Here is a 12,899-nt window from a genome sequence, read left to right on the forward strand (position 1 = left end):
ACAGTGAATGAAGGAAGCTCTGGGGAAGCTCGTAGCATTGCAGAGAGGGCGTAGCATTGCCTGGACATGGGCTTTCCCTCCTCCATGGCAAATAATGTGTCCTGCTGACCAGCTTGTGGATAGATCCTCAGGTAGCCCAACATAGGATCATTGCACCTGCTGCAGCCATGGTACGGCAGCAAAGTTCCTTGATCATTACGCCGGAATGAGAGTATTGTTCCTAGCCATATCGGCCTAGAAAATCGCAACTTTTAATTTTCCTTCGGTCTTAGTACGCGATGTAACTACAGAAGAGTCAAGTTTTAAACAGGGAAAATATTGAAACTCTTTGGTCATTTTTTAACAAGACGCTAACGGTCTAATCAGATTCAATGAACTATGCTAAGCTATGCTAAAAGTGGTACCGCCAGACCCGGAGATCGACTGAATGGATTAGAAAACGGTAAAACTCAACTGTTTAACTCTAGGGGAGTTGGAAAATGAGCCTTTTTCAAAAAAATGGAGTTTTCCTTTAAATGTATTAATTATTAATTTACTATTAATAAATGTGTAAAGTTGCATAAAAAGGAAATACTCAATAAAGTAGGCTAACTACGTTACCTCAGATGGTTGAATGGTTGGATTCCACAACTGGTAAAATAAAACATATATAAGACGATACAACATTTACTGTAGGAGCCATACAATTTACTGATGACTTAATTTAAAAAGCTGTTCTATTGCGCTTCTGATTTGGTTGTGAAATTCGCTGATTTTGGGTGCGTAAGATGTGAAGGATTCTATGGTCCAGTTAGTATTTTCACCCCATAATGGCGGCCGTGCTACCGGAGCGCCATCTAGTGGCTGTTACCCAAAAAGTATCAAAGTGTCGCCTCTTGGGTTCTATTGACCTTATTCCTGACTAGCCTACTGCATTTTGAATTATGGGTTCCACTTCCGGTTTGGGGAACTTCCATTCAAAAAGACTGAAACGAATCGTTTCAAATCATAGGTTGCGCTACAAATAAAGCTTTTCCGTCAGTTTGACTGAATGAAACTCAATGTTTCTTTCATGTTTTATTTTCAGACATCATAAGAATAACGTAACGCTTGGTATTTTAACGTAACATGTTATAACAAGAATATCTATGGCAAGAGCTCTTTTCAGTCGCTGGTTTCTATCCTCGTGATTATTTTCTTTTGTCCCTGTGCATACCGCTGTAATAGTATGAAAACATACTGCACATTTGTGGTCTGTTCTCCCAATATAATTTACGATATATCCCATTAATAATTCACTGGTACGGTGTACATTTTAGGACTTCCTGACACCTCAGTCATACAACGAAAAGGCGTCATGCCTCAGACTAAAAGGCTTCAGTCATCGGACAAAACGGCATCGCGCCTCAGACTGAAAGGCTTCAGGTCTCAGGAAATACGACGTCAGGTGTCAGGTTTCGTACAATTAGGCATCAGATGAAACAGCCTCAGACCAAAAGGCATCAGACGAAACAGACTCAGATAAAAAGGCATTGGACAAAACGGCCTCAGACTAAAAGGCATCAGACGAAACGGACTCAGATAAAAAGGCATTTGACAAAATGGCCTCAGACTAAAAGGCATCAGACGAAACGGACTCAGATAAAAAGGCATTTGACAAAACGGCCTCAGACTAAAAGGCATCAGACGAAACGGACTTAGAAAGAAGCGAACTGCCCCGCCTCAATGTGACGTCACGTGCATGCAGTTGTCTGTTAAATGTTACACTAAGTTGTTTAAAACATATACCAGAGATTATTTTGTAAATTTGTATTATTCACTAGTTTTATTTGCATGTATAAAATAGCTAAATAACACATTGCAACTAGCTTGCATTGCAAACTATCATGAACACATACGAAAATTAACCATGGTTAAAAGTGTGTTAACTATTTTTTTTTTTTTTTTTTTTTTTTTGGATTGATAGACTACTATTTGTATAACAATAATTTTACTACAAACACCATAAACTATAGTGTAGCAAAACCATGGTTATTTGTGGTTACCAATAATTTTTATAAGAGAGGTAAAAAATCTTTCGAACTATTTGACTGCGTTGTTATAAGCACAGCTGCTTTGTGTACAGAGGTTACCAAGGAAAAGGCTTTATTTCTGCTGTTCCAGCGCCACCTACTGTCAGAGAGTCGATTAGGCAAGGCAAGGCAATTTTATTTATTTAGCACATTTCATACACAATGGTAATTCAAAGTGCTTTACATAAAAATGAAACAAATACATAAGAATAAAAATGGAATGCATAAAAAATAAAAATAACAATAAAAACAGAATACCACTATCTGGATGGAAGAGTCACATTTTACATTTTCATTCAGCCCGTTGCTGTTTTTCTGCAGACCAATGTGAAAATCGGCATGTTCTTTTCTGTATAGAACCTAACCATATTTAATTAAGGCTTGCACACACATCTTACATCAATTTGGGTATAGTAACAGTTAAATATATAAAACAGGGAGAAAGAAAAAGACAACTGAAGGACGGCGTTATGATGGGATAAAAGCCAATAGAAAGTTAGGCTATACAAAAAAAAAAAAAAAAAACTGATGCCTTTTAGTCTAATGCCTTTTTGTCTGAGTCCGTTTCATCAAATGCATTTTCGTCTGATGCCTTTTGGTCTGAGGCTGTTTTGTCTGATGCCTAATTGTACGAGACCTGACACCTTACGTCGTTTTTCCTGAGACCTGAAGTCTTTCAGTCAGAGGCGCGATGCCGTTTTGTCCGATGACTGACGCCTTTTCGTTGTATGACTGTGTGAGGAAGTCCTAAAATGTACACCGTACACTGGAATGCACGAACAATCTCGTTTTTCTCCTCAAAGCCTCACGTCTCTTTCCAGGTTTGTTTTCACAGGTAAATACAATTTATTATCTGTCAAAATGACAGAAATTACTTTGAAATAGTATCACGCAATGCTGAAGTTTATGAACATTTTTTATTAAGGCAACGTATATTACATAACAGATATATATCACTATAGTTATATTTAACTCGTCCGTTATTGCTGTGGAAAGAATCGCGCTTTTTCTTGGCCTGTTGAGAGTACCTTGTTGATGCTTTTACACTTTTAAATGTCCTTTTAATGTTCGTTGGTTGAAGGGTGAGTAGAATAATGTCATCTCATTGTACCAAGTTTAAAAATAAAACATATTATTGCGTTCATAGAGCGAGCCTTTCACTTACTGTTTACAGCTTAACGGAAGTTACACCCATAATTCGCGCAAAGCGTCATTGGGTGTAGGAATAAGGTGGATACTCTTTGCTTGAGAGAATCGAACCGTTCAATGGTTCACCGGTAGAGGGCGATGATAAAGTGAACCCATGAATCATGCAGATTCACTGAGAACAATTGAACGAGTGTCTATGGGTTTTACCGGATCTCTGATCAGTTTTATACATTTGTAGATGTTTTAATTAGACATTAGAATAATTAAAATGAATAATGGTAGTTATTAATCTCTTATTGGCCTGTTTAGCTTGAGCCATGGAACAAACAAAACAAGCCTTGAAAATTGATAAAAGAACACATATCATACAGACACTCTACATATAATCTTATTAGACGATTAGTTAATTGCATTTGATAGATTTTACTTTCAATAAAACATTTGCAATAGATTTGTAAAAGGTGTTTTTATGCATGTTTGGCCTGAGTTTTGTTGCATTTACACTGTTCTGACAACTAGGGGTCACCGTGGAGATTGTTTCAAAGCCTCGACACATTACGGCACATTTGCTTGGTGCTCACCCTGTGGTCTGTGTGGGTCCTAACGCCCCAGTATAGTGACGGGGACACTGTACTGTAACAAGCACCATCCTTCGGATGAGACGTTAAACCAAGGTCCTGACTCTCTGTGGTCATTAAAAATCCCATGACACTTCTCGTAAAGAGTAGGGGTGTAACCCCAGGGTCCTGGCCAAATTCCCTCCATTGGCCCTTACAAATCATGGCCTCCTAATAATCCCCATCCATTGAATTGGCTCTATCACTCTCTCTCCTCTCCACCTACAGCTGGTGTGTGGTGAGCGCACTGGCACCATTGTACTGTGGCTGCCGTCACATCATCCAAGTGGATGCTGCACACTGGTGGTGGATGAGGAGAGACCCCTGATATGATTGTAAAGGCCTGAAATAAGGTTTGTGTATAACACAAGCTTAAGATATTTTCATGTCTTACTCTACAGGGCTCATCAAATGTGGCCCGCCAATCATCTTTATCCGTCCCTCCTAAACATTTAAAATGAGCGTGGTTACTTTAAGATCGGAGCCCGCCAACGCATTATTGTTTAGCCAATCCGATTTGTTCCCTGCTGGAAGACATTTAAAAATTACAAGAACCAATTTCCACTCACCGTCGGCATATTTTTTGCCAGATGAATGAGAAAAATATCAAGAATGAAATATGTCGCTCTCTACCTTTAGGAAGAGAAAAACTGACAGTGAAAACAGACAGTTTTGTGGAGAATGGACAGAAAAATACCTGCTTCTACCTGTTTCACCGAAACCAGTATGTTTGATATGCAGTGAGTGTGTCGCTGTAATGAAGGAGTACAACTTGAGAAGACACTTCAAATCCAAACATTTCCGAAAAATCCAAACCTTGACACTCAATATCCTTCTGGCTCTGATGCTCGTCAACGTAAAGTGCAAAGTCTTTTGCTGACTATGAGCAAAGACGAACGAATCATGTTTCGATCGTGTACCGAGCAAGAGAAGGCCATAGCAGCCTCTCTCCATGTAGCATGGATTCTCGGGAAAAAAAAAAATGTTTACTGATTCAGAGACTGTGAAAGATTACATGCCAGCCGTTGTACAGGAAATTGTGACTGAGGATAAAACCAGAAACAACATAATTGCATCTATTCAGAAAATTCCAATGTCTGAAACATCAACCAAATGAAGATGGTTTGGTCAAATGATGTTTTTGAAACTTTTTTAGAACAATTCAAAAAGGCAGAGGTAATGTCATTAGCTGTGGATGAATCTACCGCTGGTAGTGATGTGGGACAGCTGTGTCTCTATGTGAGATTTTTTGATGGGGTGTGCTTTCGGGAGGAACTTCTGGAATTAATTCCATTGGAGGGACATGCAAGTGGTGAGATTTTTTAATAAAGTTGTTGACTTTTTTACCGAGCACGGACTAGATTTGAAACGAGTAAATATGCTTGTAACAGATGGTGCTCCTTCTATGGTGGGTAAGATGCAGGGGTTATATGCGCGCCTGGTCGAAGTTGCGCCACAAATGAGATCGCTGCACTGTTTGATTCATCAGAGCGTTCTTTGCGCTAAACTAAGTGGTGAATTTAAAGCCTACAGCACTGCTTGTTTTGCAAGCTCTTATCAGAGATGTCTGCTGATCACACTGATTTGCTGCTGCACAATGATGTAAGGTGGCTAAGTAAAGGCAATGCACTAAGACGGTTCTGTGAACTTAGGCAAGAGATTGTTGCTTTCCTTCAAGAAAGTAATCACAAGAAATCACAAGAAATCTCTCAGATGCTTGACGAGACTTTCGTGGCAGACGTGTTTTCTGAATTATATTTTTAGTCATTTGAGCAGCCTTAATCTAGAGTTGCAGGGAAAGGAAAAAACCATGAGCGATATTGTGGAAAAACAACGCAAGATGGACTTGTTTGTAACCGATTTGAATAGGGCGAAAATTCTGCATTTCCCAACGCTGCGGGACTTCATCAAAAACTCCTCAGCAAAAATTACCGGAGGGATGACAGATTTTTTGGAAAAACTGCGTTCAAATTTTGCTGCGAGGTTTGACGACTTCAAAATACCCCCCGGGGTGATGCAGAGGACCGTTGATGCGGGAGGAGCATTTGCTTCTAAAGCCAAAGAGGTGCTCAATTCACTCGACGACGGATTGCTGCAATTAGAGCTCATAGACATCCAAACGTCATCGGATTCAAAGAGTAGATTTCTGTCTGGAGGATGTGTGCAGTTCTGGGCTGAACTGAACCAGGACCATTTCCAAACACCAGAAGTTTGGCCATTTTCATTTTGGCTATGTTTGGTACAACTTACACATGTGAGTCAAGCTTTTCACATGTGAATGTAATAAAAAACAACACTTGTTCCTCCCTTTCAAGTGAACACCTCTTGTGGATCGTGCTAACTTCTTATGAGCCCAATTTTGTTGCTATTTCAAGATCAAGCAAATGCAATTTTAGTCATTAGGAGAAAACTGGCTAGGTTGTGAATGCATGCATATATTTTATTGAAATGTAACAATGTATCAAAGTTAAATAGTTACAGTGCTGTACAAGTATGTTGATTATTGACGTGTTGATTATTTACATTTGCTTTGAATTTTTCGTACAATGTTCATAGTTGAACTATTAACATTTAGCTCTTGCAATGTTAAACTGCTTTTTAAAATGACTTTAAAAAGAAAATAGTTTTAAGTAAATATCATTAAAAGGCAAAATACTGGATACAAGATGTGTGTGCATGTTTTAATATATGACCTATAACATAATAAAGTAACAAAAACAACATAGAAGTTATAACACTATAATATATTAGGTTATAAGAGTATGGTAAAAGTTTGGCCCGCATCATATTTACATTTTTAAAATCTGGCCCTCAAAGAAGAGTAGTTGAAGACCTCTGCTCTACGACATAAAATACATCAGTAATGCCCCATGTGATTTTCTTTAAAGCTTTTACTTTTCTTAAAAAAGGCGGTTTCTAAGAAATGGCTAAATGGGACTACAGAGGTTGTCGGGGATGTTAAACGTCATCAGCTGAACAGAAAAACTAATGTACTCACTAGACACTTTCACAGCCTCGTAGTGTTTATAATCACACTCTTGCAAACTATTATAACTCAAAACATAATTCATAATATAGTTTTTTTTTTTTTTTTTTTTTTAGGTGAATATAGTATCAGACTGGTGAATGGTAATAATAACTGCTCTGGGAGAGTTGAGATCTCTTATAATGACCAGTGGGGGACAGTGTGTGATGATGACTGGGACATTGAAGATGCTGATGTGGTGTGCAGACAGTTGGGATGTGGACGAGCTGTTAGAGCACACTCCAACGCTTATTTTGGCCAGGGAAGTGATCCGATCTGGTTGGATGATGTGAAATGTTCAGGAAGTGAATCATCCCTCAGACAGTGCTCATACAATCCTTTTGGAAACCATAACTGTGGTCATGAAGAAGATGCAGGTGTCGTCTGCTTAAAAGGTAAAAATATATATGTTTTCCAGATCCAAGATGCCATTGTATATTGACTGTTTTGCTTGTGATGAAAAGAGTACAATAGTGATTGAAAACAACATAAACCTATATTATTTGGTGTTTAGTCCCAAATAATAATTATATTTTTTTAAAAAGCAGAGGGGTTTGGTGCTTGGCTCCTAACAATGACTGATGGTTTTAGCTAGTTTGCAAGTTTATCATGTTGTTAGATGTGTGTTGATTCATAATATAGTTATTTTATTTTTTAGGTGAATATAGTATCAGACTGGTGAATGGTAGTAAAGACTGCTCTGGGAGAGTTGAGATCCTTTATGATGACCAGTGGGGAACAGTGTGTGATGATGACTGGGACATTGAAGATGCTGAGGTGGTGTGCAGACAGTTGGGATGTGGACAAGCTGTTAGTGCACACTCCGGCGCTTATTTTGGCCAGGGAAGTGATCCGATCTGGTTGGATGATGTGCGATGTTCAGGAAGTGAATCATCCCTCACACAGTGCTCACACAATCCTTTTGGAAACCATAACTGTGGTCATCAAGAAGATGTAGGCGTCGTCTGCTTAAAGGGTAAAGTATATATGTTTTCCCCAGGTCCAAGATGCCATTGTATATTTGCTGTTTTGCTTGTGATGAAAAGAGTACAACAGTGATTGAAAACATAAACCTACAGTGTTTAGTCCCAAATAATAATTATATTTTAAAAAAGCAGAGGGGCTATGCACATTTGGTGCTTGGCTCCTAAAATGTCAAACACATACAATATACACATACTTACAACATAGTTTTTAATCACATTACTTACATTTTTATATCTTACCAGACATAAGATTGGTCAGTGGGTCTGATTCATGCTGTGGAAGAGTGGAGATACTTCATAATGACCAGTGGGGAACCGTGTGTGATGATGCCTGGGACATGAATGATGCTGCTGTGGTGTGCAGACAGTTAGAGTGTGGTTCAGCCATCAGTGCACCTAAAAGTGCCGCCTTTGGTCAAGGCAGTGGATCGATCTGGCTGGATGATGTTGGATGCTCGGGAGGTGAAGGAAACCTCACACAATGTTCACACAGAGGACTAGGAGCTCACAACTGTAATCATGGTGAAGATGCTGGTGTTGTTTGTTCAGGTAAATCTTTTGCATCTTGACATTTGGGTTAGGGTTAGGTAGAAATGAGCAATAGAAATTACAATAGGCTTCATGTATTTAATGATTTTCATCTTAACAAGCAATTTTAAATGGATGCCTATTTCTTGAACAGGTGACCTGCAGCAGCCCACTCTTTCTGTGATCTCCACTCATACAGCTGTTTCTCCTGGAGAAAACATTCAGTTCAGATGCACAACACCTAAACCAAGATGCAATGCTGATGCTGAATTCCACCTCCTCATAAACAGATCATCTATATCCTCCCAGAAACATGTATTTAGTGCGACTTTTAACCTTGTCAATGTAAGCGTCTCACATCAGGGCAGCTACAGCTGTGATTACTCCTACCAAAACGGCACTATAAAGTCGCCTTGGAGTAACACTGTTATGATCACTGTAGGTGAGAGTTTAATCTCGTCTCATTGCCTACATAATATAAATGCTTTACTTACAAGAAAGTGAATTTATTCTGTATTGATGTCTTATTTTTGTGTTTGTGCTGTTAATTTGTAAAATGACAGTGAATTAAATTAGATCCCGAGAAGATTTAATTGTTTTATTTCACTATTAATTTTTATTTGTAGCGCTTATGTAACAACCCACTGTCCAGTTGGCAGTACTGTAGTATAATCTATGTAACAGAAATAATGAGACGGTCAAAGTTGCGTTTCTGTTCAAAGTTAAGCCGCTCTAGTAATGACTCTATTACAATCATTTAATCACAGTGTCTTGTAACTTCATGTATATCTCTGCTCAGCAATAATAATTCTTTAAGTCTTTACATGCGATCCAGCCAAATCAATAAACAGTGTATTCTGCATAACCAAACCCTTGTCTTGGCTCTTTCTTCATGCTTTACTTTTTATACAGTACATTCATAAAACATATTACTGAAATCAATTTAATACTTAGTCCACATAAACTGACATAACCATATCATACTGTTTCTATATGCTTCATAAGAATTTAGCATTATATCAAGCGTCCATATAAGCATTAAACATATTAACATATTAAACATAACCAACACTAAAAAAGTCAAGTCAAACTGCCTAACTGAAGCAAGCACTGACCTTGATCATAGTGACATCAAACCAAACTTATTTTCAACAAATCATCAACATCTAAACCTCTGGTAATTCTCAATAACAACTTTTGTAGATGTATGTCAGAAATAAATTCAATCTGGTTAGTAATAAGTGAAGCTGGTAATGCTGTTTGTGGAGATGTTTAATCAGATCTTGAGAGATTTAATGTCTTTTATCTTCAGTTGATTTCATCTAATTCTGTGGCTGAAGTCATAGTTCTTGTTGTTCCTCTGTCCTTCGGTGATTCTGCTCGTTATCACCTAATTATCTCATTAACTCCAGCATGTTTCTGTGTTACATTTAACAGTCTGTAGTGTGCACACTGAGCAGTGTTCATTTCATCTGGGCTAACCCATGTGGGGCCTCCATGGAAACTGTGGACAAAACCGGTTGTGCTCCAGTTAGACAGCCCAGGTGACACCCATCTCACCAGGTGACACCCATCTACTTTATTGAGTATTTCCATTTTATGCAACTTTACACATTTATTAATAGTAAATTAATAATAAATACATTTAAGATCATCATGTTTGCAGCGAACAATATATATCAGACATAATGGAATAATAATAGTATTACTCCACTATCTGAATTGAAATATATATATTGTACGTTTTAATGGATCACTCTACAAACATAATGATCTTATAATACATGATGCATTGCTGTGTCCATTATCGCATAACTTTTGGACACTTTTGCTTTAACATACAACACTGCAAAATCAAGCTGTTATTTTCTGTTATAAATTTATTGTCCAACATTCCCAATTTTTCTGATGCATGTCCTTAATTTAATTTCATATGTTGGTATTAATTCAGTGTTTATAATGCTAATACTTGAACTTCAAAGAATTTTAACCCAAACTGACTGGGTTTCTAGAGAGCAAAGGTTTTGTGAAAAAAGTGGAAGACTTCAACACAAAGTCTGTAAAATAAACTGTTAAAAGGATTTGATGATCACTAGCCATAGTATTTTATTCTGTGTTGTCATCATTCAGGACTGGCCGTGACTTTCCAGTACTCGCTGGATTTTGTCCTCTGCATATAAGCTTAATAAAGCCTGAACCTCGTCATCGGTCCATTGGTCGTATTTTTAAACTCCATTGTTGATTCAAATAGCAAATAACTGCACACACCGCAACAGACTTTTAAAAATGGTGGTTGAAATAAAATGCTGCGAGGAGTCAACCAATCAGCATGTTCAGCGCCCAAGTCCCACCCCGAAAGTTCCTGAACTTTGAAAAAGTACTGGTTGTTATTACCAATAAATTGAAGTCAGTATCAATAAAATCCATCTTTGGATTTACACATACTCTTTTATGCAGCTCAGACATGGCATGAATGGGTTTACACAGCAATTATAATTGCATAAATATGTTAAGAGATTAAGAGAGAGGAGAAATCGTTACTGGTTTAAAGTGATAATCCATAAAATCATATTACCAGTGACTGTATTTATGATTTATCAGCCATTTTGCCTAAAATCATCTTAATATGTCTTCAGTTGCTCATTGTTGCAGTTGGTCTGATGCTCCCAGTCATGATGGCATGACTTACCATGCCTTCTTTGTGCTTGGCCCCTTAATGGCTGCTTGGAGCTGTAATTAGGGCCCGAGCACTGATGGTGTGAGGACCCTATTGGAATTTCTCGGTCAATTCTTCTTCTCAGAAATGAATCGCATTTTTGAGGGCCTAAACATGCTCGAAAACTCATGAAACTTTGCACACATGTCAAAAGTAGTGAAAATTTATGTCTGATATGAGTTTCAGAATTAGGTGTGGCAAAATGGCTCGATAGCGCCACCTACAAAATTTCAATTAAGCGTCCTTCGCGCTACGTTTCACGTACAGGTATGAAATTTGGTAGACACGTAACAGCCCAATACCTACAATAAAAAGTGCAAAATCTGAAGTCCAACAGAAAGTGGGATATTTTGTATTTTCTCTGCCAAATTTTTGCAGTTTTTGCCTTTTCCAGACATTGTACTTTAACAAACTCCTCCTAGAGCTTTATCAGATCAACATCATATTTGGTCAGTCTAATCTAAAGGCCTTTGCGACGTTAAATCGGATGTTTCGCCATGAATCAGGAAGTTGTTGTAACTCGGATATACAATGTCCGATCTGCCCCAAACTTCACATGTTTTATTAGAGTCCTGGCCTGAAGACATCTACATGCCAGTATTCAGTTACACTCATAGCGCCACCTGCTGGCAATAGGAAATGACATGTTTTACATTGTAATTCACTCCCAGAAACACATTTAAATATGCCATGAAGTACCAAACATGCTAGAAACACAATAAATCATGCAACACTTGGCTAAATGCTAAAGTATGCGATTAACGCCATGAAACAGGAAGTTTTTGTAACTCAGGCATACAATTTCCAATCTGCTTCAAATTTCACATGTTTGATAATAGTCCTGGCCTGAAGACATCTACATGGCAATATTCAGTAATAGTCAAACTGCCATCTGTTGGCAGCAGGAAGTGTGGCACGTCGAAATGACTTTGCCATAATTCTCCTGTATTTACTCGCTTACATGCACGTCGCCCACTGTTCACTGTTTTCCTAAGGCCACCGGGTGGCGGTGGCCCTGGGTGTGAGGGTCCTTTCAATACAGCTTGGCAGCTTTAACTTATTTTATTATTGTTGTCTGTTTAATCTTTATGTTTAATGTTTATTGTTAGAAAATAACAAATTCTTAATCTTAAAAATTACATACCTCATACAAAACGTACAAATAAGAAGCACCTCATCTAAAGGCGAAACACCTCCTTTCACTGAATATTTGTAATAAAATCTTTTTTAAAAGGTTTCAGCCTCTATTTTGTGCAATGTTTATGGAAAGGACCATGAAGTTCATGGGTATTTAATATGTTTTATGCTCCATCAGTGTTGCAGGGTTGAAAACTTATTCCAGTCCATCTATTGAACACAGGATTTGACTTGTCAGACTTCAACATGTATGTGCAACATGTTGCCCACAACTCCATGCATTACCATCACCTGAACCAATTCCAACATTGTGGTTGTGGGTTTTGCATCTGTAAGCATCAGAAAAGTACCAATTTAGTTCCTTCTATACTGGACAGCTGATGCTTAATTTTACACTAGAAATTAGTGTAAAAACTTACATTAGAAATTAGGCGTAAATGATCGCTGAAGGATAAGACGACATTGTTAAGGCTCTCAAAGTTATTAGGTTTCATCAGGTCACGTTTTGTCTCCCAAGGGTCTTTTGCTGTCATGTTGTTTAGAGGTCAGAGACAGCAGATCTCTGACAAAGATAAAATGCCAAGACTGTTGCCTTAAGAAGTCAACAGTGATGTTACTTCCTAGGTGATGTATTGAAGATACTGACATAAATATCAGTCGTCAAATCTGCCAATAACGTCTTAGTAGGGT

The 12,899-nt window shown here is 38.0% G+C and overlaps 1 protein-coding gene across 34 annotated transcripts in view; it reads left to right on the plus strand.

Moving 5' to 3' along the window:
- Positions 1 to 9,226, plus strand: part of LOC127495830 (deleted in malignant brain tumors 1 protein-like) — a 41,149-nt gene extending 31,923 nt beyond the window's left edge. For 15 of the 34 annotated variants that reach the window (XM_051863180.1, XM_051863186.1, XM_051863188.1 and 12 more), the window contains 4 exons: positions 6,920 to 7,237; positions 7,501 to 7,818; positions 8,072 to 8,377; positions 8,508 to 9,226. In XM_051863180.1, coding sequence (XP_051719140.1) covers positions 6,920 to 7,237; positions 7,501 to 7,818; positions 8,072 to 8,377; positions 8,508 to 8,860 — 1,295 coding nt within the window. In that variant the 3' untranslated portion in view covers positions 8,861 to 9,226. Of the gene's footprint in view, positions 1 to 4,043; positions 4,240 to 6,917; positions 7,238 to 7,500; positions 7,819 to 8,071; positions 8,378 to 8,507 lie in introns of those variants that run through there. The other 19 variants (XM_051863199.1, XM_051863175.1, XM_051863201.1 and 16 more) reach the window with 12 other exon arrangements.
- The last annotated feature ends 3,673 nt before the right edge of the window (positions 9,227 to 12,899 follow it).

The sequence above is a fragment of the Ctenopharyngodon idella genome, chromosome 15, assembly GCF_019924925.1.
Source record: "Ctenopharyngodon idella isolate HZGC_01 chromosome 15, HZGC01, whole genome shotgun sequence".
NCBI lineage: Eukaryota > Metazoa > Chordata > Actinopteri > Cypriniformes > Xenocyprididae > Ctenopharyngodon > Ctenopharyngodon idella.